The sequence below is a fragment of the Mustela erminea genome, chromosome 10 (assembly GCF_009829155.1).
Source record: "Mustela erminea isolate mMusErm1 chromosome 10, mMusErm1.Pri, whole genome shotgun sequence".
In the NCBI taxonomy this organism is placed as follows: Eukaryota; Metazoa; Chordata; class Mammalia; order Carnivora; family Mustelidae; genus Mustela; species Mustela erminea.
Genome location: NC_045623.1, coordinates 12,227,678 through 12,255,122, shown reverse-complemented (window position 1 = coordinate 12,255,122; position 27,445 = coordinate 12,227,678). Strand labels below are relative to the sequence as shown.

Here is a 27,445-nt window from a genome sequence, read left to right as displayed (position 1 = left end):
ATACAAAGCACTCAGTGGAGAAATCCAATGCTCCAAGGAATGGTGAACCTGCAAGAATCAAGATGAATCTAGAATATGTGAAAATTGGGCATGCTAAAAAAGACACAGGAGCGGGGTGCCTGGGTGACTCAGTTGCTGGGCATCTGCCTTTGGCTCAGGTCATGATCCCAGGGTCCTGGGATCGAGCCCCGCACTAGGCTCCCTCTCAGTGGGAAGCCTGCATCTCCCTCTCCCATTCCCCCTGCTTCTGTTTCCTCACTTGTTGTATCTCTCTCTGTCAAAAAAAAATAAATAAATAAAATCTTAAAAAAAAAAAAAAGACAAAGGAGCTTGAAAAGGCCCTCATTGACTAAATCTGGAAAATTTTATCATGCAAATAATTAAGGACTGTAAGGAATAAACCATTGAAAAACACAGTAATCCATGAGTCTATATCATTAATAGATAAATAGTTAATTAATAAGAGATAAGGGAGGATTGGTACAAGTAAGAACCATCAATAGATGCTAAATCTACAGGAACACATTTGATGAGGAGCAGGATATTTGCAGGGTCTAAGATGTCTCCCCATGGATTGCTTATTACAGGGAAAAAAAATAGTAAATATACTGTGGAGGAATCAGACACCTCAACAAGGTGACTAAAATTATCATCACCCATTGAGGGAGAGAGTCATCATCTGACCTTGGGTTTGATATCCTGAGAAGGACACAATATCACAATATCACAATAGTATTCTGGCCAGGAATGGATAACTGGGATCTAATAATGAATAAAGGTGAGACAAACATAAACAACAAATTGGAAATGAGGGACATTCTCTTGTCCAAACAAAGGGGGTGGGCTGTACCCTTCAAAAATATCAAAGACAAAGAAAAGCTAAGGAACTGATACAGATTAAAGGAGACTAAAGAGACATGCAATATATGGATCCTCTTACTCGAAGGGGAAAATGGGTAAGAATGACATTATTGGATTAATTGATGAAATTTGGAATATGGATGTAGATTGAAGTATGGTATCAATGTTAAGTCTCCTGGAATAGATAACTGTACATGTTGTGTATGTAAAAGAATGTACATATTCTTAGGACATTGAAGCATTAAGGGATAAAGGGGCATGGTAGATGCCATTTACTTTCAAATGGTCAGAAAAAAATGGGTGTGTATGTGTGCTATCTATTTGAGACTGCAAGTGTTAGAGCAAAAGGGGCAATCAACAAATCCAAATTAATCAACAAATCCAAGTAAAGGATATATGGGTGCTCTTTTTTTATCAACTTCTCTGTGTGTTTGGAATTATTTCCAAGTAAAAAGTTTTCTGGGATCTAGATTTTAAAAAACCACTGAGGATGCCCTCTTGTTTCAAAGGCTTTTTTCATGTTCTGCCTCTTATCCTTTCCTTCAGACCTTTTGTCTCACCTGGTTTCCCCCAGTTTTACAACTGTCAGCTTCTACTTGAATTCTCTCTCTCTCTCTCTCTTTTTTTTCCTGGCCCCTTGGATTCACTATTTGTTCGGATAATTGGACAAGTTTTTTGATTCAACTTCTCCTGTGACTCAGCCTTTGGGTCAGCTTCTCCTACTTGGTCTTAAGTAATGCAGCTCCCGAGCGAGTACTTCCTGTCTGCAACACTGAATCTAGGCTCTAGGCCACAGAGAAATATCATACCCTAGGTCAGATTCAATGCTTCCAACTAGCAACAGCTCCCTCTCTAGCGGCACTCATTTTGTCTAGGAGGAAAGAGTTCTCCTCTCTGACCCCTTCTCTCCAGGGTCTCTGCTTGACCAAACCTTCATCATAGCCTTCTAATTAGTCTGTTTCTCTAGTCTTTACATGTCCCAGTCAGCCATCCTTCACTGCCACTGCCTCTCTCTTTAAAGCGCAGATTCCTTCATATTACCTGTTTGGCTAAACCTCTAAGAGTTCTTCATGGCCTTTAAAGTCTGACTCAACCTAATTTACTAAGTCCATATCTTGCCACTTCTCTGCTGAAGCGTCAGCTCTTTCAGACCATGGACCATGCATTTTCTTTTTTGTATCTTTAATTTCCAATATAGTGCCTGGCACACAAATATACTCAATAGACATTTGCTGAAGGGACAAATGAACCCAGCTACATTAAACTTGAAACTTCTTTGACCATGCCCTGTTTAAATATCTCCTTTTCTGGAGTCTTCTCTAGCTCTGTCATTTAAGTCTTACATATGTCACCATGCATTTTTTTTCCTTGTTGACTGTGAGCCAAGGGAATGTCTTATTCATTTTGCATCTGACCCAGTATCTAGGAGAATGCCTGGAATAGAGGAGGCATACAGTTTGTTGGATGGATGAATGTATATTAGAGAGGGGGAAATAGTAGATTTTGAGAAGGTCTCCATGTAGTGAGGCCGACTGAAGGAATGACCTAAGAACCATGAACATAGATCAGCAAGTACAAATAAGGTACAGGGAAGTAAATACAAAGATGATGATGCAGAATTAAATAATTAGAATAAAATGGGAGTCGATCAGGAAAGGTTCCCTCAAGATGGACTTTGAGATGTGTTTGAAATGAGGAAAGGGACATAACTTGAGATAATAGGAGGCTAGAAGCATGTCACTGAGTTTGGTTGAGCCAAGTCATGGTAAGTAATTAGTGTGTTTGAAGCCTGCTTTTAGAGCAGGATCTGTTCTACTCCAGAGCTCAAGTTCTGCCTTTTTCCTGGCTCCTCCCCAAGTGGGCATGCTCACCCACTCTCTGTATTTTGATGTTTCCCAGGTCAGCCCAATGTAGGACTTTATGTTCTCAGTTCCTGTGAAGATAAGCAAACAAAACTGCCCCTTGGGATTGAACACTTGCTAACCTTGGTCCTCTAGGGAAATAAACTTCCCTTTTCCCAATAAAACAGAACTGCTCCTAGTGATGTTAAGCCAGAAAAGAAACCTTAACGAACATACTAACGTAGTATTACCACTTCTTCATAAGAGTATTAGCACATCTTCACTTTTTTTTTTCTTTTTGTGAGGAGATGGAGATCCAAATAGGTCAAGAATGTATACAAGTGAGATCTGAGAAATACAGGGTAATAGCAGAATCTTGACTTTGCCACTTCTGTCCCCCTCCTCAAAGAGTATATGCAAACAACCATGATGCTGGACGGTCACTTTGTAGGGCTCAGATCATTGCTGCCTCCAGCACTTTGCAGGATAGAAAAAATAAACAGGTTATACTACTGTCTCTAAAAATGGTCCCCACTTTAGGAACAAGAACATTTTACACAGCGGGAGGTGCTTCTGAAGTCCTACGGAGAGAATCTCTTGACTCGGGGAGATGGCAACAGTCTTTCTTTTAGGATAACCTAGTTTTTACAGTGTCCATTTTTTTTTCTGAATGCTGTGTGTCCAATGCACTCCCGTTCCTGAATACGCAGTCTTACTGTCTTCTGCTCGAGGCAAGAACGTTATGGTAGCATTCGCTCACTGCACGTTTTGAGGGGCTGGGTCCAGAGCACAGCTGCTCCTTCTCACCTCGCAATGCACACAGTTTTCCTGTGGCGGGCAGCGGTAGTCTCCTAAGCGGCTCCTGATGTACGAGGAGGCTTCCAGATCCCGTGCACGGATGCCACTCTGCCAGAACGTCTCTAGATGGCAACGAAACGTTTAAGCCTAAACTGAGGTAATTCCTCACCAGCAGGGGGGCTTCCCGGGTAGGCACTGCTTCGCCGCGCGCTGCCCAGTCTCTGGGGGAGTCACACTAGACTGTGGTGATGTCACACTGGCTGGGATGACATTTCACAGCTGGACCCCCTCCCCCCTCCCAACCGCCACCAAGCACCTTTAAATCATCGCGGAGTCTGTAGCGCGGAGGGGGCGGGGAATCCGGCCCCCGCACTCGATCCACGCTGGCTCCCCACGGAGGCCCCCCCACTCCCACTCCCATCTATACTATGCTGTCCTCCTAATCCGCCCGCTCCTCGACACTTCCGCCTCAGTAGGTGTCATGGCGCTGGACTGTGAATGGTTCCCGCGGGGCGGGGCCGCCGGATGGGGGCGGCCGCTCGGCGCTCGGCTCGTCGGGTCTGGCGACAACGGCGGCTGCGGAGCGAGGGGCCCGGCGGTGGCCCCGGACGGCAGCGGGAGGCCGAGGCGGGAGCGCGCGGGGCTGAGGCGGCGGCGGCGGCGGCCAGGGGCCGGGCGGCGGAGCGGGCGGGAGGCTGAGGGGGCTCCCCCCGCGGGACGGGCGCGGGGACGGCTCCGGGGGGCGGGGGCCGGGGCCCGGGCCGGCTCGCGCGGGGGGTATGATGACCCGGCGACGGGGCCCCGGATCTCGTCTCCTCCGCCGCCTCCTCGCGGCAGCCCCAGCTCGCGGCTGAGAACCAGACCCACCGGCGGTGAGTCGGACCGGGCGGGAAGGGGCCTCGGCAGGGAGCAAGCTCCCATCCGCTTCCCGAGGCGGGGTCGGGAGGGCCGCGGGCTCTCAGGGGCGCCCGGCCTGCGGGGGGCGCCTCCCTGGGCGCGCCCCCACCCGGGACGCGGTGCCCCGTCCGGCGGCCCGGCCGCTAGCGGCCGCGGAGGAGCTTGCGTTCCCGGGAAAGCGAGGAGGCTCCGGGCTTGTTTTCGGGGCAACTCCCCCTGCCTCCTGCCACTTCTCTTTGGGGCGTGTTGTTGTCCTCAGATGACAGGGGGCCGCCTTGCGCCTCCTCACCCGGCCGGTTTTTTCCCGGCCGTCGTGGCAGGTTCCCAGCGTGTGGCTTGTGCGTGTGTATTTCACAGCTCTGCTTATCACCATGGTTTTGGGTTATTTGTGCTCTTTGCGACCAGGAAGCGGTGTTTGGAAAGGACGGCGGTGGTGGTGGGGTGGGTGTGGAAGCTTTTCTATCCTCTCCGCTTCTGTTCTTTAATCGTTAGGTTTGTAATTTGTAATGATGGTGGAGACTACGTGGGACCAGCCCACCTAATGTGTGTCTGTGCAAGGCGGATTTAGAGGTCTGGCTCGGAGGGAAACTTTTGCTGTCTGTCGCCACTTTCCCAAAGCTTTCGTTTAAAGAAAAGAGAGAGAGAGAAAAGGTGAGGAAACAACCAAAAACTCTTGGGTAAGACCCGTACTGTTCGCAGGTCTTTGGGAAAGAGGCCCTTTTTGTGTTTAGCAACCGGGACTTGGGGCTCGGTCTCCAAGAGCGCTGGTCTAACCTCCAGTTTGTTGTGGTGACAAACCGTGAGCACTGGCCTTGTGTTTATGCTGGGCGCGTTTTCTTTCCTGTTTAAGTGGGGGAAGGGAGGAGGGGCTCGAGAAGGGGAAAAAACAATCCTCAGCCTCCGTCTGTCTTTCCTGCACGTAAAACCGCCCCTCAGCTGTAGAAAGACTGGTTTTGAGGAAGCCCTAGGTGCTTTTTCTTAGTGACACTTCGGGAATTTTCAGAAATTGCATCAAAATATTCATTTCAACTGTAGACTCTTCTGCCCAGTCTGTCCTTTATCTTATTTGTTCCCTAGTAACTGATGAAAACAGCAGCCTGGCTTCCTGCTCTTGATGAAATGGGGTTAAATTAAGTGGCTGATGCCCTCAGCAAAACCTACAATTTTGCTCTTGTTTGTGTAAAGCTATTTTTGATTCCTGGTCTGTAGTGTGTGTGTTTTGAAGATTGTAGAGATTTCAAGTCATTACAGGCTTTTACTTATATAGGTCTAAAGCTTTCTGAAAACATTTCAAAAATCTAACAAGTCCTGTTACCTATGATTTGGGATCTTTACATGTAATTACCCCAGAGTTCTGTGTTACAATACTGGTATGATGGAAGTATATCTGTGACTTTAAGATACTGTTCCTTGCTGGGAGGATATTTTAGTAAAGTAACTTGTGGTTGGAACTGTAGGCAGCCAAGCCAGTAAAGCATCTGATGAGTAAAATGGTGAGTGAGATCTTGTAAATATGTATACTGGCTCTAGTTGGTAAGTAGGACTTCTGCTGGTGATACTCATAAATAGTTTATACCATTTTTGGATATTGTAGTTTTATGGATTGTAGAGTAAGTTGATTGGTAACTTGAGATTTAAAACCAAACCAAAACTCCCTCCTAAAAGAAAAAAAGATAATCACAAAATTCACAATTCTCTGGAAAATAGAATTTCATTCTGTGGTTTTGTTTTCACAAGCACAGTTCAGTCAGTAGTTGTGTTGGGAGAAATCAGTGAGCCAAACCTGCCTTGTAAACTTCTTACACTTGGAACTTGCACAACTTGTTGTTAGTTATATATTGTAACTGGTCTTTTTGTAATTTGAAGTAATTTTGCAAACATGAACTTCCTGATCTGCCCTTTTTCATTTTCACGACTGCATAAAGCAATCCATATGTTTTTAGCTTTTTTTTTTTTCAAGTTTTGGTTATTTCTCCCTAGTCTCTTCCCTTACATTTCCCTTACATTGTGCCATTCTGAACACAACCCATCAAAATCATTTTTCCTTCAAGTACCACTTCAACAATCAGTGATTTGCTTTTTGGTTCCTTTTTTGTTCCTAACTTCACAGCTCCCTAAATGACTTATGTATTTTTGTACAGCATAAATTGGCTCTGTAAAAAAACCTTTTATATCCTGTTTTTATATTTTTCTTTTTCGTGTGTGTGTGTGTGTGTGTGTGTGTGTGTATGTATGTGTGTTACATCACCTAAGCAACATTCTAAACTCCTAGAAGATAGGGAAGCTTATGTATATTTCTTTTGGATTCTTTAAGGGCACCTGGTACGGTGCTTTCCCAGAGTGCTTAATGGAAAAGAATCAGAAGACCTGAATTCTTTGCCAGCATTACAACTCATTAGCTCTATGTAAAGCTTGTTTGCCTTTCTTGGGTCTCCTTTTTCTCACCTTGGAATTAGGGGGTTTTGGAAAGAGTCTCATCAAGTCCATTTTAGCTGTAAGAATCCCTGTACTTTTTTGCCAGTGTTTTTTGCTTCAGTCGAGTACATCTCCTTACTTGAAACAGTTTTTCATTTTTCCACATTCCCTAGCATACTGGCAAAAGTTATCTCATTAATCTGAAAGAAGTTATTCCACCTTCTATCTGCCAAAGTATTGTTACCTTATTTAAGTCCTCTTTTCCTTAGGTCTTTGCTGACTGATCTAAACAGGGTCATCTCAAGATTCATGTTCCATATTGATGTTTGCTTTGTTAATTTGACATTTTCCTTATGCTTGAAACTCCTTGAGGTATAGCTTTCTTCATTCTAAATTTTATAGGCCTTGTAAACTGTTGGGTGCATATACCAAGATCATACCTTTTTACCAAACACAAAAAATACATACTTTTTTTTTGTTCTATTGCTATAGATTCATCATTCCAAATAATGAAGAGCTTGAAATTTAGGAAAAGATATCCTGTCTAGAAGGATAGTTTACAAAATATTAAAAATATTGATTATATGGCTGTGAGTTACATAGAATTATAGAATTACTCTTTCATCAGCTAACACCACTTATTCCACACCCTCTCTTTGCATACTAGTTGGGTAATTGGCTTGCTGGTTCCTTATGAAGGAAAGTGTTACAGGAAAGGAGTGGTGGGCTTTCATTCAAATAGTGTCCTTAGGGTTTCACGCCTATTTTTTCCTTCTGTATCACTACACTTAGAAAACTATTTTAGGTATTCTCTTGTAGGCAAGAGACTATAATTTCTATTTCAGTTGATTATTTCTCTAATTCAGTCAGTATGACACCTGAGATCCTCTTTTGTTTATATATATGGAGAAGAAAGATCTCTTTCTAGTCATTCATTCTAACAAACATTTGACACATACCGTATGTGATAGATGCTGGTGATACCCACTCCCCAAAGACACCTACTCTGGTATTTAGAATTACCCTTACAGAATTTGCAGTTTAGAAGAGAAGTCAACTTTTCTTTTTGAGATTGGGAGGGAGGAGGGTGAGGGGCAGAAAGAGAGAGAGAGCATCTTGGGCAGGCTTCAGACCTGGCGTGGAGCCCGTTCCAGGACTCAGTCTCACAACCCTGAGATCACAACCTGGGCCAAAATCAAGAGTCAGACGCTTGATCAACTGAGCCACCCAGGCATCCCAAGAAGTCAGCTTTTAAATAGTCATACTTAGAATAACATTTAGGGTGGTCTCATGAGTTAATACGTGATCTGGCTCTTGTCTGCCTGCTTCTATTATTTTCTTCCTTATTCTGTTCCATCTACACTGCTCTCTTCTTCAAATAAGCCAAGAATGTGCCTTGTCACTAACTGTTCTCTTCCACTGGAATGGCTTCTTCTTGTCAGTTAGATCTTAGCTTAAGTGCCACCACCTTACAAGGCTTTCCTTGACCACCAAATCTAGAGTATCTCTGCCCCTCCCACCATCTCTGTCATATCATTGTGTTTTGTTTTCATCCATAGCATTATCTCTAGCTTCTGTTTTCTTGGGGGATATGTGTGTGTTGTTGTCTTCCCAGAAGAAAGTAAATTCCAGGAGACAAGGGATCTTGTTCATCTGGAACACCACTGTTATCCCTAGTTTCTAGAACAGTGCCAGGCAGACAGACTAGGTACTCAGTATATGTTTGTTAAATGAGTGAATGACATAAGTACAGGTGTCATAAGTACCGAGAAGTGGTAGAGGATGCTGTGGGAGCCTTTACCAGGAAACCTAAGCTAGTATGAAGTGACCTGGGTGTATTTGTCAGCATAAGGCTGACTAACACATACATAATCTAGGAACATAGTTTTTCTTTCATGTGACATCCTGAAGTAAATGTTCCAGGTTCAAGTGAGCATTCTTGGTGGGCAGGTGGTTCTGCTCTTACAGGATCATTCAGAGACAGTTCTTTCCATCTTATTGCTCTGTCATCCTTGAGCATTGTTTCATGGTAGAAGCTGGGTTTCCATGAGTTTTTGCTGGTAGAAATGGAAAGGAACACAAAAAGCTGTACATTACTGTCTGTCTGTGAGAGGGGCTGATGAACATAGCCATGAGCCTGGGGTGAAGGAGAGAGTAGATTTTGATCCAAACCAACAGCCTGTATAACCACACTGAAAAAATGGAGACTAACAGGATAAGTAGAAAAAGAGAAGACTAGGAGGGGACAATGAAGTTCAGAGAGGAAATATTATGTGTAAAGGAACTAGGATGGGAGAAATCAGGCCTGCTCTAGGAACTCAGAAATTTAGTGCTACTGGAAATTTGGACATTTTGTACTTTATCTCAAGGTTTTAAGCAGGAGACAGATAAGCATTTTTTTAAAGTTTCATTTGTAAGGTGAAGAATGAGTTGGGAGAAAGGAGTCTTAAAAGGGGGCTTGAGAGTCCCATTTGGGGAAAGCAAGTTAGGCTGTTGAAATAGCCCAGGATTTTCAGCAGGGGTGGAGAAAAATGAGTGGAGTGGAGAGATAGATGGTGTTACGGTGAAGGAGTTTTCTTCCCAACACTACTCCTGGCTTTATTTTTACAGAATGTGTTTTCTTATTTACCTACCTTAATGATATGAATATTCTTTTCTTTTTCTTTTAAAGATTTTATTTATTTATTTGACAGACAGAGACCACAAGTAGGCAAAGAGGCAGGCAGAGAAAGAGGAAGGGAAGCAGGCTCCCTGCTGAGCAGAGAGCCCGATGTGGGGCTTGATCCCAGGACCCTGGGATCATGACCTGAGCCGAAGGCAGAGGCTCAACCCACTGAGCCACCCAGGTGCCCCTGAGTATTCTTTATATATCATCATGCTGGGGAAGATTTATATCTGTGTACATGTCAGCTGAGGACAAGTGCCAGAGGAAGCAATCAATTTACAGTACTGATTTTAGGTTATTTAGGTCACCAATTGTTAAATTGTATCAAAGAGGCAAAGATGATGCTAAGCAAAAGCAGTAGGAATTTATTATTCCTACTAGAATAATAAATTATTCCTACTGGAAGATGTAAGTTACCTGGAAAGGAAGGGCAGAACACTGACAAATGATTACCTTGGTTGTCATAACTCACTTCTCCTTTCATAGTTATAATATTTGAATCCTTTGTAGTAATATTAGCTACCTGTAGTGCCCATAATGTGGGGCACCATGTAAATGTTCAGTAGATGTGACCACGGCAGGGAGTAGGGAAGCCTTTAATTTGAAAGCTGTATGTTCTAGAAAGACTCAGTTCTCTTTAGCAATAAGTACAAATGCTAGTAACCCTTTGCCTGTTAGTTCTAGTTCCCCATGAATACTGTGGTCAAATTTGTCAATATACTTGGATAGTTAAATCCTTGGAAATCAGATTTGAAATGAAAAGACGTTTATTACTGGAGTCAAACAAGAGAGGTGAAAGTAAATTCAAGAGGTGAAGAGAGGTGCAACATTTTTAGGAAATCCCAAGTAATTTATTGGGCACTGCTCTCCTGCGAATTGGTAATATTCGTAACTTAATAGAGTCTGATACATAGTAAGTTTTCTGCAGATGTTAATTCTGTTCCATATTTTTGTTGGGAAGGCCTTACCCTGGGAAGAAAATTTTTTCCGCATTTTGCAGAGGCGGTTTTCTGGAACATAGTATCTTTATCTTATGTCTAAGAATGGCTGCTTTTAGCTGAATTTCAGGATGTTATATAGATAAGAGTGTTGATTTTTCTTTTTCTTTTTCTTTTTTTAAAGATTTTATTTATTATTAGAGAGAGAGAACATGAGTAGTGGGGAGGGGCAAAAGGAGAGGGAAAAGCCAGCTGCCCACTGAGTAGGGATCCTGACATGGAACTCAATCCCAGGACCCTGAGATCATGACCTGGAGGCAGATCCTTAACCAAGTGAGCCACCCAGGTGTCCCAAGAGTGTTGATTTTTCCAGGCAGGTTTGATTTTGTATTTTCTTCTCACCTTGTGCTTGTTGAGGTCAGGATGAGTCCCAGCCACACCCTTACTGTGGGGAAAGCCAGTCAAATTCTGGGTTGTTCTTTCCCTATGGATAGACTTAAAAGTTTGTCATACTGAATAAGAATCACATCCATTTATATCCTTAAGCTTTTAGAAAAATTCCTAGAACTTGTGCATTTTGCAGGGCTCACTGAGGACTTGAAACCATCCGTATCTGTTATTTTATTTATTGGGTGAAAAGTTGTCCATAACATTACTCTGGTAAATGCAGTATTTTAAAGTGTCTAGTTATGAACATATTTTTAAAAATTTGGTATTATACTTCATGAATTCTTTTTAGATTTATTAACTTTATAAGCTTTCATATTCCTTGATATAGCTACAAAGTGCAAATTTTGTATTCAATTCTTTTATCAAATACTTTTAGGCACATAAAGGTTGTGCTCCTATTTCTTGATAGGTTGTTATAATTAGTAGCTCAACAGATATACAATGGAAAACAAATTTCAAAAATTTGCTTCCTTTCATTGTTTAAAAATTGGCTCAGTTTTATAATAGGTGAGAAGTATTTTTGCATATATTTTAATAGGTAAATTTTGTAAAGGTACTACTTGGTCTCAGATTTTTCTTTTCATTTCTTTTTTAAAAAAGATTTTATTTATTTATTTATTTTTTGATAGAGACACAGCGAGAGAGGTAACACAAGCAGGGGGAGTGGGAGAGGGAAAACAGCCTTCCCACGGAGCAGGGAGCTCCATGCGAGCTGGATCCCAGGACTCCGAACCAGGAGCCTGGGATCATGACCTGAGCCAAAGGCAGACGCTTAATGACTGAGCCACCCAGGCGCCCCTTTCTTTTATTTTAATTTGGTATTATGTCAGTGATAATAGGCAGAACAAGAGGACTTGTAAATTCGTAGCCTTGGAATTAAATTGCACTGGCTTTAGCTTTTAATTTACACTTTTTTTCTCTTCAGGATTCATATAAATTATGAAAACTCTCGTTTAAAGTAAATCCAGGCCACATTTTAGAAATCGAAGGCTGAGGATTTGTTCTTCATTCCAGCTGTCTAGTCCAGTGCAGATGGTTTTTAGTTGCATTCAGGCACAAAGAAATGTACACATTGCTTTTTTATGTTCTGTAACATCCTTTGTCATGCTTCCTTCCTTTCTTGTGTGTGTTTATTCTCTTATGACTAGTAAAATTAAACTATGTGTAGTGGAGTGGAGACTCCCTCTATATCTCAAAGATGCACACAGAAAAGGGAGGGATATTTGAAAAATAAAACAAGGCATTTGAAAATCCTGAAGTTTAATATGAGTGGTAGGGAGTAGATAAGAGGTTGGTAGGCAGGGGTCGAAATCATCCAATAAATACTGCATGTCTGAATATTGTCAGGGTCTCTATGGTAGTTTCTGATGCTATAAGCAAAGAACAAGACCTGTATGGCACCTATCATGGAATTAACACTGTAGCTGGGGATGGGAGTAACATTGAGTAAATAATTTTGAGTTGTAAGGGAGGAACAGGATGCTATGGGAGTGCATGGTGGGTGGGTGGGGGGTGGTAGTTGTGGGGTGTATGTGTGTGAGTGGTGTGTGTGTGTGTGTGTGTGTGTGTGTGTGTGTGAATGAATGGTTTTCTCAGAAGAAAATCTTATTAGATTATCACCATATTAGAGGGCCTTCCAAGAACTGAAAAGGGCAGTATGGGCAGGATGGCTGGCATGGAGGAATCAAGGTGAGGAGGTTCTGGAAGACAACAACCAGATTTTTGGAGAGTGTTTTAAGGCAGGTTGAGGATTTTGGACTTGATCCACAAAGCAGTGGAAAACCCTGAAGGCAGGGGGAGGAAGGTGGTTAAGAAAGAAAGAGCAGTCATCTGATTTGCACAGTTTAAAAACAAAGATCCCCAGAGTGCATTCAGGATTAGTTTGGAGGCTATTGGCTGTTTGAACTAGAATGGTCCCAAAAGGGGTAGGAAAAAAATGGCCGATTTTGAAATATACTTAGGAGGTAGAATTGGTAAGATTTGGTTATAGATTAGAGGTGAGTAATAAGGGAGGAGGAAGATTCAGGATAATAATACTAAATGAACTCCAGGCACTGAGACTGTACATGTGTTAAACAATTTAATTTTCAGAATAATCCCATGAGTTAAGTATTATCACCAATTTATAGATGAGGAAACTGAGACTCATTGCCTCTCTGATTTTTGGCTTAAGATGTAGTATCATAATTGAGTTAGAAGACTAGGGGTTGGGTGGGGGCTCATAAGATTAATTTTGGACTTGTTAAATTTGGGATGTCTGCAGGATACCCAAATTGCAGTGTGGAATGTTATTTGGAAATAAGAATTTGGAGTTGAGGAGAGAGAAGTCTCGGTTAGAAATAAAGATTTGAGACTCTTTTGTAGATGACTAATCCTGGGAAGCAGTTATTGGGAAGAGGGAAAGTATGGACAAGAGAAGAATTAATATAGAGCCCCACAGCATCTGAGGGTTATATGATTGAGAAGGGGAAGATAAGTAGGAAATGGCTTGTTATGCTCTGTCAGTTGTTTCAACTTTTTTCTGAAAGTATTAGCTTTGGAAGTCTTGGGGTTTATTGAGTTTGAGGTGTTTATGGGATAGTCCAGGACAGAAAATTTGGCTGTTTTACTCCCTTTCTCCATGTTTTTCTAAGAATAACTTCCTGTGGTTCTTCAGAAGATCCTCTCGATAGGCTTCACAGCATCTTGTTTTGTGATCATTTTATCTGTGGTCTCCTTACATTGTAGTGGACAGAGCTAGACACTATTAAAATAGTTAACTGAACAGAGTAGATAAGCATCCACTTTGTCCAGTACATTCTGGACACTATTTCTATGAATGTAGTTTAAGATTGAATTAGCTTTTGGGGTGTGTGTGTGGGGGGGGGGAGAACATTATTATATGTTTCTCTTACCAACTGAAAGTGTCTTTCATATACATGTGCTCCCACTAAACCTTGTATTTCTTATCCTTCTGCTTTGTGCTAGTCATATTTTGGACTATGTAGGATTCTCTATTCATGTTAAATTTCATCTGCTATTTTTGTCTTGTAGTTTCTACCCTATTGTGGTCTTTTTGAATCTGATACTTAGCAAATACTGAGTATCTGCCCAAATTTGAGTCCTGTCTAAATTTTGTAAGTGTGCCTTCTATGTCTCAATTTAAATAGTTGATCAAAAAGCTCATCAGGGCAGGAGTGAACACAGAGCTATGGAATGAGCTCTCAGGCCAAAGAGCTTGGTGCTGCTACTTAGTAGCTGTGCTGTTTTGGGCAAATTACTTTATCCACTCTGTATCTTAGTTTCCTCATCTGTAAAGTGTAAATAATAGTATCTCTTCCAAAGAGTTGTGGTGACAATTCAAAGAGTAATGTATGTGAAGTGCTTAGACGACTACTTGACACATAGTAAGTGATCAGTGTTCTAAGCCATTATTATTATTATGGTTATTATTTTATAAACCGTTATAGATGTTATGCTCTTTTAACAGTATGACCAACTGTTGCTGAGTCATGAAGAGTGATTAAGAGTGTGAGATTGACCAAAAAATTGATCCTTCTGTAATAGGAAATGTGTTTTGGAAAATGTATAAAATAAAACCCCAGGCAGGTAGTTATACTTTACTTGTGGTTTTTCTAAACTAAAAGTCTTCTGCTCTGTTAATTGAGGGGTTATGTAAAATTGAGGGTCTAATTCTTGCTCTCTCTCAACGTAGGTATGGCATCACAGCTGCAGGTGTTTTCCCCCCCATCAGTGTCGTCGAGTGCCTTCTGCAGTGCGAAGAAACTGAAAATAGAGCCCTCTGGCTGGGATGTTTCTGGACAGAGCAGCAACGACAAATATTATACCCACAGCAAAACCCTCCCAGCCACACAAGGGCAAGCCAACTCCTCTCACCAGGTAGCAAATTTCAACATCCCTGCCTACGACCAGGGCCTCCTCCTTCCAGCTCCTGCAGTGGAGCATATTGTTGTAACAGCTGCTGATAGCTCGGCCAGTGCTGCTCCATCAACCTTCCAAAGCAGCCAGACCCTGACTCACAGAAACAACGTTTCTTTGCTTGAGCCATATCAAAAATGTGGATTGAAAAGAAAAAGTGAGGAAGTTGACAGCAACGGTAGCGTGCAAATCATAGAAGAACATCCCCCTCTCATGCTGCAAAACAGGACTGTGGTGGGTGCTGCTGCCACGACCACCACTGTGACCACAAAGAGTAGCAGTTCCAGTGGAGAAGGGGACTACCAGCTGGTCCAGCATGAGATCCTTTGCTCTATGACCAATAGCTATGAAGTGTTGGAGTTCCTAGGCCGGGGAACATTTGGACAGGTGGCTAAGTGCTGGAAGCGGAGCACGAAGGAAATTGTGGCTATTAAAATCTTGAAGAACCACCCCTCCTATGCCAGACAAGGACAGATTGAAGTGAGCATCCTTTCTCGCCTAAGCAGTGAAAATGCTGATGAGTATAATTTTGTTCGTTCTTATGAGTGCTTTCAGCATAAGAATCACACCTGCCTTGTGTTTGAGATGCTGGAGCAGAACTTGTATGATTTTCTAAAGCAGAACAAGTTTAGCCCACTGCCACTCAAGTACATCAGACCAATCTTGCAGCAGGTGGCCACAGCCCTGATGAAGCTCAAGAGCCTTGGTCTGATTCACGCTGACCTTAAGCCTGAAAACATAATGCTGGTCGATCCAGTGCGCCAGCCCTACCGAGTGAAGGTCATTGACTTTGGTTCTGCTAGTCACGTTTCCAAAGCTGTGTGCTCAACCTACTTACAGTCACGTTACTACAGGCAAGTGGCAAATGCTAAAAAAACATATCTTAGACTAGAGATCTGTCTCTGTATTTAACATATATTACATAGAGTTACATATAACAAACAATGAGTTTATTTACAGATTCCAAAGTAGAATAGGATAATATGTTTTACTTCATTCCTTGTCTGGCATTCCTATATGTAATATTTTCTTATTTCTGAAGTTATTATTTAACACTAGAAAATCTAATTCAGTCTGATTGTGAAGGTTGTTCCTTGTTGAATTATACTAGCATCTGGTTCCTTCTTTAGTACCATTATACCTAGTTTTCCCATTTTAAAGAGTCTTTAAAAATATAAAGATGTTTACTTACTTGTAATGAATTTGGGCATATGCTGCTACTTTTTTCAAGTTCCTTTCTTGGCAGGTAAGTGCCTTGGGAATAATTCCAGGTTTAACTCTAGCAACATTTCATTCTTTGACATTTTCTTTCTTTTGTAATAGAATTGGATCTGATGATTGCTAAGGGCACTTCCTGTTTTAACATCTCCATAATAGTTCGAACTTAATCGGTTATGACCTTATTTGGTTATCCTAGAATGTCCTTGACCCAAGTGCCTTATACTTTAGTGATTTATATTTCCAGATTGGTGTGTCTAACAAAGCTGCCTTTTTAGTATATAATGATTATTAGGACAGCTCTTAAATGTCGGTATATACAATGTTGTCTGTGCTATAACCAAGAAGATTTACTGAAAGAAAAGGGGTAAGTCTTCTTAAATGAGCTTTTATTTCCTCAGTACCTCATTTATTTATCTATTTGTCTAGTTACAAATTTTAAGGAATTTGATACTTAATTTTAATGATCAATTAAATACAATTGCCCACTCACCCAATCAAGAAGTGAAACACTAAACAAAAAAAATAGGTAATCCAATGTGTTTATCAGGAGATATATCAAGAGATAATCTGTCAAATGCCTATATTAACTTTTGAGTAAATAGAAAGTCTGAGCTTAGAATTTTATGTAGTGTGAAAATAATAGGATATTTTAATCTGTACAAGGCTCAGAAGAGATGCCATCTCTTTACACATCTCTTTACATCTCTTTACACATCTAATTGTGTAAAATCTGCCTAACATGAAGTTTACCATTTTAACGATTTTTAAATGAACCATTCAGTGTCATTAAGGATATTCACCGTGTTGTGTAACTATCACCACTACTAAATTTTTTTTATCACCCAAAACAGAAGCTCTGTGACCATTGAGTATTAACTCCCACCTTTCTCCTACCCTGGTATCCTCTATTTGACTTTGTGTCTCTATGCATTTGCCTATCTAGATACTGCATGTAAGTGGAATTATACAATATTTGATATTTGTCCCTTTGTGTCTGGTTTATTTCACTTAGCATAATGTTTCCAAGGTTAAGTCATACTATCAAATATATCAGAATTTCATTCCTTTTCATGACTAAATAATATTCTGGTGCATGTATGTATTAGATTTTGTTTACCCATTCTCTTGGGTTTCCAGATTTTTGGCTATTATGAATAATGCTACAAAGAACATTAGCGTTCAAGAGTTTAAGTCCCTGTTTTCCATTCTTTTGGTGGGTATATAGCCAAAAGTAGAATTGCTGGATCATATGGTAATTCTATGTTTAACTTTTTGAGGAACCACCAAACTATTTTCCACTAGTAATGAATAAAGATTCCAGTTTCTCCACCTCCTCATCAACAGCTTTTTTCCCCTTTTTTTCTTTTTTGAAGTCAGGGGGATAATAGCCATTCTTATGTGTATGAAATGGTATTCATGTGGTTTTGATTTACATTTCCCTAATGAGTAATGATGCTGAGAATCTTTTCACTTATTTTTTTATTTTATTTTATTTTTTTAAGGTTTTATTCATTTATTTGACAGAGAGAATGGGAACATAAGTAGGGGGAGTGGGAGAGGGAGAAGCAGGCTTCCTGTGTTGCTGGGAGCCTGATGCAGGGCTTGATCCCAGGACCCTGGGATCATGACCTGAGCTGAAGGCAGACGCTTAATGACTGAGCCACCCAGGTGCCCCGACCATCTTTTCATTTATTGCACATCTGTGTATCTTCGGGGAAATGTCTGTTCAAGTCCTTTGTCCATTTTTGAATTAGATTTTTTTTTTTTGGTTGAGTTTTAAGAGTTCTTTATATATTCTAAGTATTAATCCCTCTGCAGATAGTTGATTTGCAAATGTATTCTCTCATTCCATTGTGTTACCTATTTACTTTGTCAGTGGTATTTGCACAGAAGTTTTAAATTTTATTGAAGTTCAGTTGGTGTTTTTTGTTGCTTATACTTTTGGTATTCTTTCTAAGAAATCATTGTCAAACTGATGTCATGAAACTTTTTCCCATTTGTTTTTCTGTAAGAGTTCTATAGTTTTTAGCTCTTACTTAAAAGAATGTAAGAATACAGACATAGATAGCTCTTATAGTTGGGTCTTTGGTCTATTTTTAGGTTAATTTTTGTATATGGTGTAAGTTAGGGATTCGGTTTCATTCTTTTGCCTATGAATATTCAGTTTTCCTAGCACCATTTGCTTAAAAGACTATCTTTTCTCTATTGAAAGGTCTTGACATTTGTCATAATTCATTGACCACAAATACAGGGGTTTATTTCTTGGCTTTCTCCTCTCTTCTATTGGTCTGTATGTCTGTCTTTATGCCAGTACCACACTGTCTTGATTACCAGTAGCTTGGTAGTAAGTTTTAAAAATTTAGAATCAAGTTTTGGCTATTTGGAGTCTCTTGAAATTCCATATGAATTTTAGGATGGATTCTTCTATTTCTACAAAAAACATCATTGGTTTTTGAAGGGATTGCACTGAATCTGTAAATCACTTTGGGTAGTAATGACATCATCACAGCATTATGTCTTCCAATCCATTCTTCTCTATTTTTATCTTTTCCTTTTATAGTTTTGTAAAACTCTGATTATTTCTTGAGTGAGATGGAGTAAAGAGATTCCTACGGCCTTGGTTTCTCATTTCATTATGCTCTAGGCAGTTTGGCTATTTTTGCAACTCTCACCTCCATTTAGTTAGTTATTCACGACTTAGAAGATTTAGGTTCTGATTGCTTTTTCTTTTAGTATTCTCCTTTGAGCAATCCCACCACCACCCACTCAGGTATATATACAGAAACCCTCTACAGGTGCACTTAAGAGCTCAGTTCTGCATCTCCTTTGGAGCACTGGGGAGGTAGGAGGAAGGGCACTGCTGAAGGGTGTGGAGGTTGATCAGCTCTTGCTTCTCGATCTCTTCTCCAGTCAGTGCCTGCAGGTGTTCTTTAACTCGTAGCCTTATCTGTGGTAACGGAAGCCAATGTTAAGATTGAAAAGCAATTAGAAGTAAGAATTATTTTGTGAAATAATTTTAATGGAATTTTCTCTTAAAGGGTAAAGGAGATTTGAAGGGTAAATAGTTCTGGCTGCTTAGCTTTCTCTAATAACTAACTCATTTGAATAATTTTCAGTGTTAGGTTGCTGGTCTTTGCCCCTTTTCCTATCCTTTTGATGTACTTTTTTTTTTTTTTTTTTTTTTAATTTCTTTGAGAGAGAGAGAGCATGAGCTGCAGGGAGAGGGAGAGAAGCAGACTCCCTGCTAGGCAGGAAGCCAGATGTGGGGCTGGATCCCAGGATGTAGGCAAATGCTTAACTGACTGAGTCACCCAGGTGCCCCTTGATTAATTTTTTTAAAAGATTTTATTTATTTGAGAGAGGGGGAGAACACATAGGAAGAGTGAGAAGGAGAAGCAGACACCCTGCCAAGCAGAGAGCCCAACATGGGGCTCATGGGGCTTGACCTAGGACACTGAGATCATGACATAAGCCAAAGGCAGATGCTTAACTGACTGAGCCACCCAAGCACCCTATCCTTTTGATTTAATTTCAGCTGTCATTTGAGTAATTCGATTATGTTTTGTTTTTATAAGAAATACGATTTTCAGATTTTTAAGTCCACTGGTAATTACTCTTCAATAAGTCATCCTGGCGATTCATTGCATTTAGTTCTCAACTAGAGGAGTAATTGTGACTGGAGCTCAGTTTACCCCTTAAAAACAGGAGTTCTTTCTGCATATTACTGAGTAATTACTGTGCATACTGAAGTTCAGTATCCAGGGCTTAACTGCATTTAGGGTTTTTTTTTTTCCATTTGAAATTTAACATGAATATGCTCTTATGTCACAGTAATTCTTGATAATGAACCTCAGGCCAATGGAATAGCAGCTCAGGCATTCTTTCTTTACCATTAATTTTATCCACAGTGGTCCTCTTTGCGTTGCATTTAGAGTCTGTTAAGTCCTCACCCTGGTGTCTTTTAGAAAACCTCTGTGAAATCTCTTTGGCCAGTGAAGCATCCTGGCTCCAAAGCCAGACTTCCTCTTACCTTCCTTTTTAGTTTACATTGCTTCATCTTCTGATTACATGCCAAAATATTATCAGTTGACATAATTTTTTGCCACCATACTTCTCTCTTGGCCATCGGCTTGGCATTTATGTCTTAGCCAATGGAAATAATATATTTTATTTCCTGGACGCTATAATTGTGTTTGCCGACTACTTCCAAAGAAGTTGCTGTCTTTGGGGCTTGAGTTTAGGCACAAGGGTTTGCCATGTTTACAAGCTTAGTGCTTTTCCATTCTGAACAAATTAACTGGCTTTATTAAAGTTGAGATCACTGTATTTGTTATATATGGAAGGACAAGGGCTAGAGAAGGAAAGCATATTTTCAGTTTAACATAGACAAATAAACAGTTTCACCTAAGCCACAGATGCAGGAAGTTAGGCTTTATGTAATATCTCTGATCTGGTAAGTAAGTTTGATGCCTCTGAGATGGGCAGGAAGAAACAAGAATGCTCATGACAATGAGCAGGGTTTAATTTGTGCTGTTAAGTGATCCTAACCACAACTTGCTCCATGTTCTAGTGAAATAATGCTTTATGGCTTTGGAGGGGTTTTTTAGTTTAAAGAAATTTGAAGTTGGAAAATCAAAAGGCAAGAATTGCTATTTCTGCCACCTGGTTTTAGTCATTACAGCCTGCTTAGTATTTGTTCTTAAAGGATGGGATGTATTTTCAAAGAGGAGACCCACTAAGTCCAAAGTACAGTTAATGCCATTTTCCTACAAAAGTGAATACTGCCAGTTTGGGTTTTTTCCCTCTCTTCCATGTGTTTCTATAGGTCATCTTTTTAAATGTTCAGTTGTTAGAATGTCAGCGCTGGAGTGGGACCTAGAAGAGTAATTAACCTCACTCAGCCTCCCTAACAGATGAAGTATAAGCAGAATTTTAGTGTTGAGAGTTTATGTTGAAGGACTGAGAGATAATGGAAGGCAAGGGGAAAGATGATACAGTAATGAAGATAGTACCAAGAATTATAATCTGAATTCAGAGTTTAAAACATTCAGTCTTTAGAGGTGAGCCTGCTTTAAATGTTCTGTTCTGTTCAGTAAAAGAAAAGAACCTCAGTCTTTTTGCTTCCTAGAGTTTAGGTCAGACAGTATTTCTAGTTTCTAATGGTAGTGAAAATCCCTCACTAGACTGAGCAACCTTATTTTATTTTTACTTTCTTTTTTTTTTCTTTGATACTTAACTTTTTGTATGGTAGATGTGGTAGAGTTACTCTTTTAAGTGAGTTTTTGCTGGAAATCCTTAGCTGCTTTTGTTACTCCGGAAGCAGAGTGAGACCAAATGGAAAAACTGATTCCAGTCAGTCTTTAGGGGATTTTTTTGTCTAATGAGGCTTGGGGGCTGGAATTAATGTTTTTCTTAATTTCCCTGAAACTTTAAACTTTGGAAGCCTAATAGTTATCACATATTTTTGCTACCTTTCTAAAGAAATAAGTTATTGGGTGGCCTGCCCCTCCCTATGACCTACCTTTGGATTTTAAAATGTCTTCCTGGAATAGTGGGAATGGCAAAAATCAATCTGCTGCTCTTCAACTGATGCTTAGGAATGTTCTAAGCCCAGTTTTTATTTTGGCACAATGCCATTTGCGTGCTCCCTGCCAGCTATTTTTGGCACTGTCATGAACTTGGAAATTAATGATTCTGCTCACTGAAAGTAAAAATTTTGTCCCCTTTTCAATTTTAGAAAAGCTTTTATGTTTCTGGATACTCTTATGCTCTAGTTTATTAATGCTGTTAAACTTGTGCCATCTTAAAAACATGCTACCGTGATTGGGATTTAATTAAACTCTGAAATTTCATCAGTAATATGTCGCTCTAGCCACCTGCAACAGGAATATCCCTTTTGAAGTTTGTTTCTTTGGCTAACAAAACCACAGTTCACATCAGTTAGTATAAAAACTGGTGATATTAGTCTTTCCACAGATAGCTGTCAAATAGTGAAGTCTTAGCAGGCCTGGATCAGTCTTCTGCTGTTCCTGTTCTAGGATCAGGAAAGCCTTTGGATCCCGTGAAGTCCTCTAATTTACCTTATTTTCTAAGGGCTACTTACTTAGAAAATTACTTCGGGGAGGATATTCTTATATAAGGAAATACCCTTTATACAGCCCCTGCTCAGTCCTCCCTGCCCCAGAGCAGCAGCGTGCACATAATATTTAAAAGTTGGAGAAACCTAGGTACTCCATGAGGAGACACAGTCTGTTAAAGGGCTCCTTGTGGAGACAGATCTGCCAAGGGGTCTGGATTTGGTGTGCCCTTCCTTACAGATTCTAATTCTGTGACTTGTAAGAAGGAAGGAAATTGTCTGGAGATGATGATAAAATGTTTACGAGCTCAGCTCTTAGATTCAGATTGCCTGTGCTCCATCAGTTAGTAATTGTGTGGCCTTGGGTGAGTTACTTAACTTCTCAGTGCCCAGTTTCTTCATCTGTAAAATGGAGGATCCTTTATTACGTAGCATCTAAGATACCATTGATTAGAGGTTGAAACATTTATGTACCAATAAGAAGGTAAATGCACTGCCATTAAGCTAAAATACTCATCATTTGCAAGTATTTTCTTGATTTTAGAGATGTTAAAATATGAAAAAAAAATGCACCTTAGAATTGATGACTTGGAGCACCTGGGTGGCTCATTTGGTTAAGCATCTGACTCTTGATCTCAGGGTTGTGAGTTCAAGCCCCATGCTGGGCTCCATGCAGGGCATGGAATCTACTTAAAAAAAAAAAAAAAAGAATTGATGACTTAACAGTAATAGTATCTATTTTCATCGGATTGTTGTAAGGAGTAAGTGACCACATTTGTAAAGAACTTAGAACAGTGAGTGGCACAGAGTAAGTGCTATATGAGTGTCATCTTTTATTATTATTGATATTAGTAATAGCCTGTTATTATCATCCCCCCTTTAAACCCATTTATCTCATAATTTTAGTCATGGTTTAAAAAATGCCATGTAGGGCACCTGGGTGGCTCAGTGGGTTAAGCAACTGCCTTCGGCTCAGGTCACGGTCCCAGAGTCCCGGGATTGAGTCCCACATCGGGCTCCCAGCTCCATGGGGAGTCTGCTTCTCCCTCTGACCTTCTCGCCTCTCATGCTCTCTCTCACTGTCTTCTCTCAAATAAATAAATAAAATCCTAAAAAAAAAATGCCATGTATACTACCATGCCAAATAGATTTATATAGGTGGATATATACAACTTTTACTTTTTTGGAGACAGTACAATACAACTCTGGGCCCAGATTGCCAGGGTTCAAATCCTAGCCCTTCCACTTATTAACTGTAATTTTGGGCAAATTACTTACTCTGTTTGCCTCAGTTTCCTCTATAAATGGGTAATGATTTTTTTTTTAAGATTTTATTTATTTATTTGACAGAGAGGGAGATCACAAGTAGGCAGAGAGACAGAGAGAGGGGAAGAAGCAGGCTCCCCGCTGAGCAGAGAGCCCAATGTGGGACTCGATCCCAGGACCCTGGGATCATAACCAGAGCCAAAGGCAGAGGCTTAAACCACTGAGCCACCCAGGCACCCAAGTGGGTAATGATTTTATCTTAGATATGTTCATATATATATAAAGCTTTTAGTTTATGGTATTATCTTAGTCTTCTCTTCAAGGCTCCATAGGGTTTGGTTTCTCACTTTGAGCATTAATGGAAGTGAATATTTCTGTAGTGCTTTCAACCATGATATCTCTACAGAAGGCATTTCTGTTACCAAGGGATATTTATTGATCAGGTCACTTAATTTTTTTTCTATAATTAAAAAGGTGCTAAGAATAAGAAGAATAAATTTATGATCCCTTATCTGTGATTTCAAAATTAAAAAACTTTGTTTGTCATAAGCTCATTTATTGGCAAACTGTCTTGAACTAATGTAAGGCAATTTAAGTCTTTATTTAGCCAACTTAGTATGACTGTTCAATTGTTTCATTGTGGAAATACTAATGTGTTTGATTTTGGGGTGCTTTCCTAAACTCCATTGGGATTACTATGCAATATGTAGTTTTATGTATGGTGATACCTTTCTGAAATTCAAAAAAACATTCAATTCCATAACACATCTGGCCCCAGAAGTTTCAAATGATGGATTTTTATATCAAAGATAGTTTTCAGTTTCTTTAAATCAATATGTACCTTAAGCTGGTACTAAAACAGAGCTTAGTCGACATAGTTAATTTCCCCAAATAATGTTTGTTTTTTAATTTGCTTTTTTTGTTTTTGCTAGAGCCCCTGAAATTATTCTTGGATTACCGTTTTGTGAAGCTATTGATATGTGGTCATTGGGCTGTGTGATAGCTGAGCTGTTCCTGGGATGGCCCCTTTATCCTGGTGCTTCAGAATATGATCAGGTAAGAGTGTATATTTGGATGGAAATAGAATGCAAGTATTTACTAGTGAAATAGATTCTAGAGGAAGTACTTACTAGTGAAGTATTTAGATATTAGGGAAAGAGTAGTCCAATTAGAAAGGATTTTTTGAAGACTAGAATTTTCTCTACCTGTTTCTCAGTCTGGTATTATGTTTGCAATTCAGAATTTTAAGTTTTTTATTCCATATTACCTTAGATTGGTACTTTTCCGGGTCTGTCATGATTTATTAAGACTGGTTTTGGTTAACAAATGTGTCTTGTGAGTTTTTAAGATAGGAAAATAAAGAAGGATGAGGAATTGGAATTTTAAGAGTGACTTTGTCTCATTCAGAGCTGTTACTTCCTTTTATACATGACATATGCTGAAATAAGTACTCTCTACATACTGAAACACATTTGGCCCCGAAAGCTGTAATGTATACTGGGTTTCTGTAAAATAGAATTTAGGAGGGAAATCATATGAATTGAAAAGTATTGTATAGAAGATGATCTGTGTCTCAAAACAGAGAAGCTTTACAAGATGTCCCAGTTTCCCAAGGAGCTCGTCCTAAGGGAAAAGGTTTTGCCATGGATGTATTACTGTATTATGTATAATTGTATTATTTGCCATGGATGTATCATATGTATTATGCCATGAATTCTTATTTCTTGTTCTTTAAAAAAAAAAAAGGTTTTAATTACATGCTGTAAGCTCTTTAAGGGCTTAGACTGATTCCACTCGTGTGTCCTCAGCTCCTGACATTATGTCTGACACATAGTAGGTACATGAGGATTATTATTTTTTGTTTTTAAAGAAATAAATGGTTCTCTGGAATTATTAATAGGAAAAAAGAGTAAAACAGTATTTTCCCCTATTCAACTTAGAATTTTTGATTCCTTGATTCATTTCAGAGCCACCTTCTAAAAATTTGACTCTTTGGGCATGTCTTTGATTGAAACAAAAAATGAGTTGCTCATGTGATAAGTAACTGGTTACTTTGAGCTTTGTAATAATTCTGCCATATGAGAGAGAAGCCAGCTTTCTTGTTTTACAATGACAAAGTGTGAGGGAGATAAATGATGCAAAAACACAGTTGGTTGAACTAAGCCATTGATTCTCCTTTTTGGGTCTTAGACCCTTATGAGAATCTGATGAAAGATAAGGTGTATGGATATTCTTAGAAAAATTTATGTACAGTATTTTGAGTTCAAATTTAGGGGATTCATGATTCCCAATTAAGAAACCTTGTTCTGGGGCGCCTGGGTGGCTCAGTGGGTTAAGCCGCTGCCTTCGGCTCAGGTCATGATCTCAGGGTCCTGGGATCGAGGCCCGCATCGGGCTCTCTGCTCAGCAGGGAGCCTGCTTCCTCCTCTCTCTCTGCCTGCCTCTCTGCCTGCTTGTGATCTCTCTCTGTCAAATAAATAAATAAAATCTTTAAAAAAAAAAAAAAAAGAAAAAAAAGAAACCTTGTTCTGAGCAGTTACAGCCCCCCAAGTGCCATTCCTAGGCCAACCTTCAACCTTTGTAAACAGATTGGTACTGTTAATTTTCCTAGGAAATAGAGCCAAATGAAATTAGGTTTAGAAGTTAAGATACAACTGGGGTTTTTTTTTTTTCTTAAATAAAGAAATGATCTGATAGTTTTGAGAGAATTTTTGCCTAGTGCATAGATGTGAAACTGTGGGTGGTAGGAGGAAGTCGTTTTTCCCATGCTGAATAAATAGGGTACTGCTGTTGTAGAGCAGGATGGGGATGGGTTATCTTGGTGCATCTCTGGTTATACAAAAAGATTTCTGTTGCAGGATTTCTATTCTTATAGTTAAGTTTGTTTAAAACAACTTATATTGAGATACAATTCATATACCATGTAGTTCAGCCATTTAAAGTGTACAACTCCCTGATTTTTAGCACATTCACAGGGCTGTAAACCACAACTATTGTCAGTTTTAGAACATTTTCATCCCTCTGTAATGAAACCCTATACCTAATTAGTTGTCAATGCCCTTTCCCCTGAACCTCTGCGTCCCCCACCCCGTGGCAACCACTAATCTACTTTCTGTTTCTATAGAGTTGCCTAATGTAGTTGATCATATTTATCACATACCATGGGTGGTTTTCTGAGATGGACTTCTTTTACTTAACATGTTTTTCATCCATCCTGTAGCCTGTTATCAGAACGTCATTACTTTTTATGGCTGAATAATGTTGCATTGTATATATGCATACCACATTTTGTTTGTCCATTCATGTGTTGATGGACATTGAGTTACCATCTTTTGGCTGTTGTGAAAAATGGTGCTATGATCATTGACATATAAGTGTTTAAGTTCCTGTTTTCAATTTTTGGGGCTGTATAGCTAGAAATAGAATTGTTGGGTCATATGGTAATTTTATGTTTAAACAAACTTTTTCACAGTGGTCACACCATTTTACATTCCTACCAACAGTACACAAGAGTTCAATTTCTCTATATCCTTGCCAACACTAGTTCTTTTCTTTCTTTTTAAAAAAAATAGCAGCCATCCTTATGCATGTGAAGTGATAATCTCATTGTGATTTTGATTTCCATTTCTCTAACAACTAGTGATGTTGAGCATCATTTTATGTGCTTACTAGATATCTGTTTATCTTCTTTAGAGAAATCTATTCAGGTGTGCATGAGTGGCTCAGTCAGTTGAGCGTCCAACTTTTGATTTTGGCTCAGGTCATGATCTTGAGGTCATTAGATAAAGCCCAAGTCAGGGTCTGTGCTCAGTGAGGAAGCTGCTTGAGATTCTTCCTCTCCCTCTCCTCTTCCCCCCACTGCACTCAGGAATCTCTCCCCAACAGCACCCTAAAAATCAATCAATCAATCAATCAATCTTTAGAAAATCTACTCAAGTCCATTGCCCATTTTTTAATTGGGTTGTTTATTATTGAGTTGTAGGAGTTTGTATATATTCTGGGTATTAATCCCTTATCAGATACATAATTTTCAAAAACTCTCCGATTCCTTAGGGTTGCCTTTTCACTGTGTTGATAGCATTGTTTGCACAAAAGTTTT

General features: G+C 39.8%; 1 protein-coding gene across 7 annotated transcripts in view; it reads left to right on the top strand.

Annotated features, from left to right (window-relative positions):
* Positions 1-3,825: 3,825 nt before the first annotated feature.
* The window catches only part of HIPK1 (homeodomain interacting protein kinase 1), a 52,109-nt gene continuing 28,489 nt past the window's right edge, over positions 3,826-27,445 (top strand). For 3 of the 7 annotated variants that reach the window (XM_032360588.1, XM_032360586.1, XM_032360590.1), the window contains exons 1-3: positions 4,214-4,372; positions 14,560-15,637; positions 24,279-24,402. In XM_032360588.1, coding sequence (XP_032216479.1) covers positions 14,562-15,637; positions 24,279-24,402 — 1,200 coding nt within the window. In that variant the 5' untranslated portion in view covers positions 4,214-4,372; positions 14,560-14,561. Of the gene's footprint in view, positions 3,973-4,213; positions 4,373-4,889; positions 5,049-14,559; positions 15,638-24,278; positions 24,403-27,445 lie in introns of those variants that run through there. The other 4 variants (XM_032360587.1, XM_032360585.1, XM_032360591.1 and 1 more) reach the window with 4 other exon arrangements.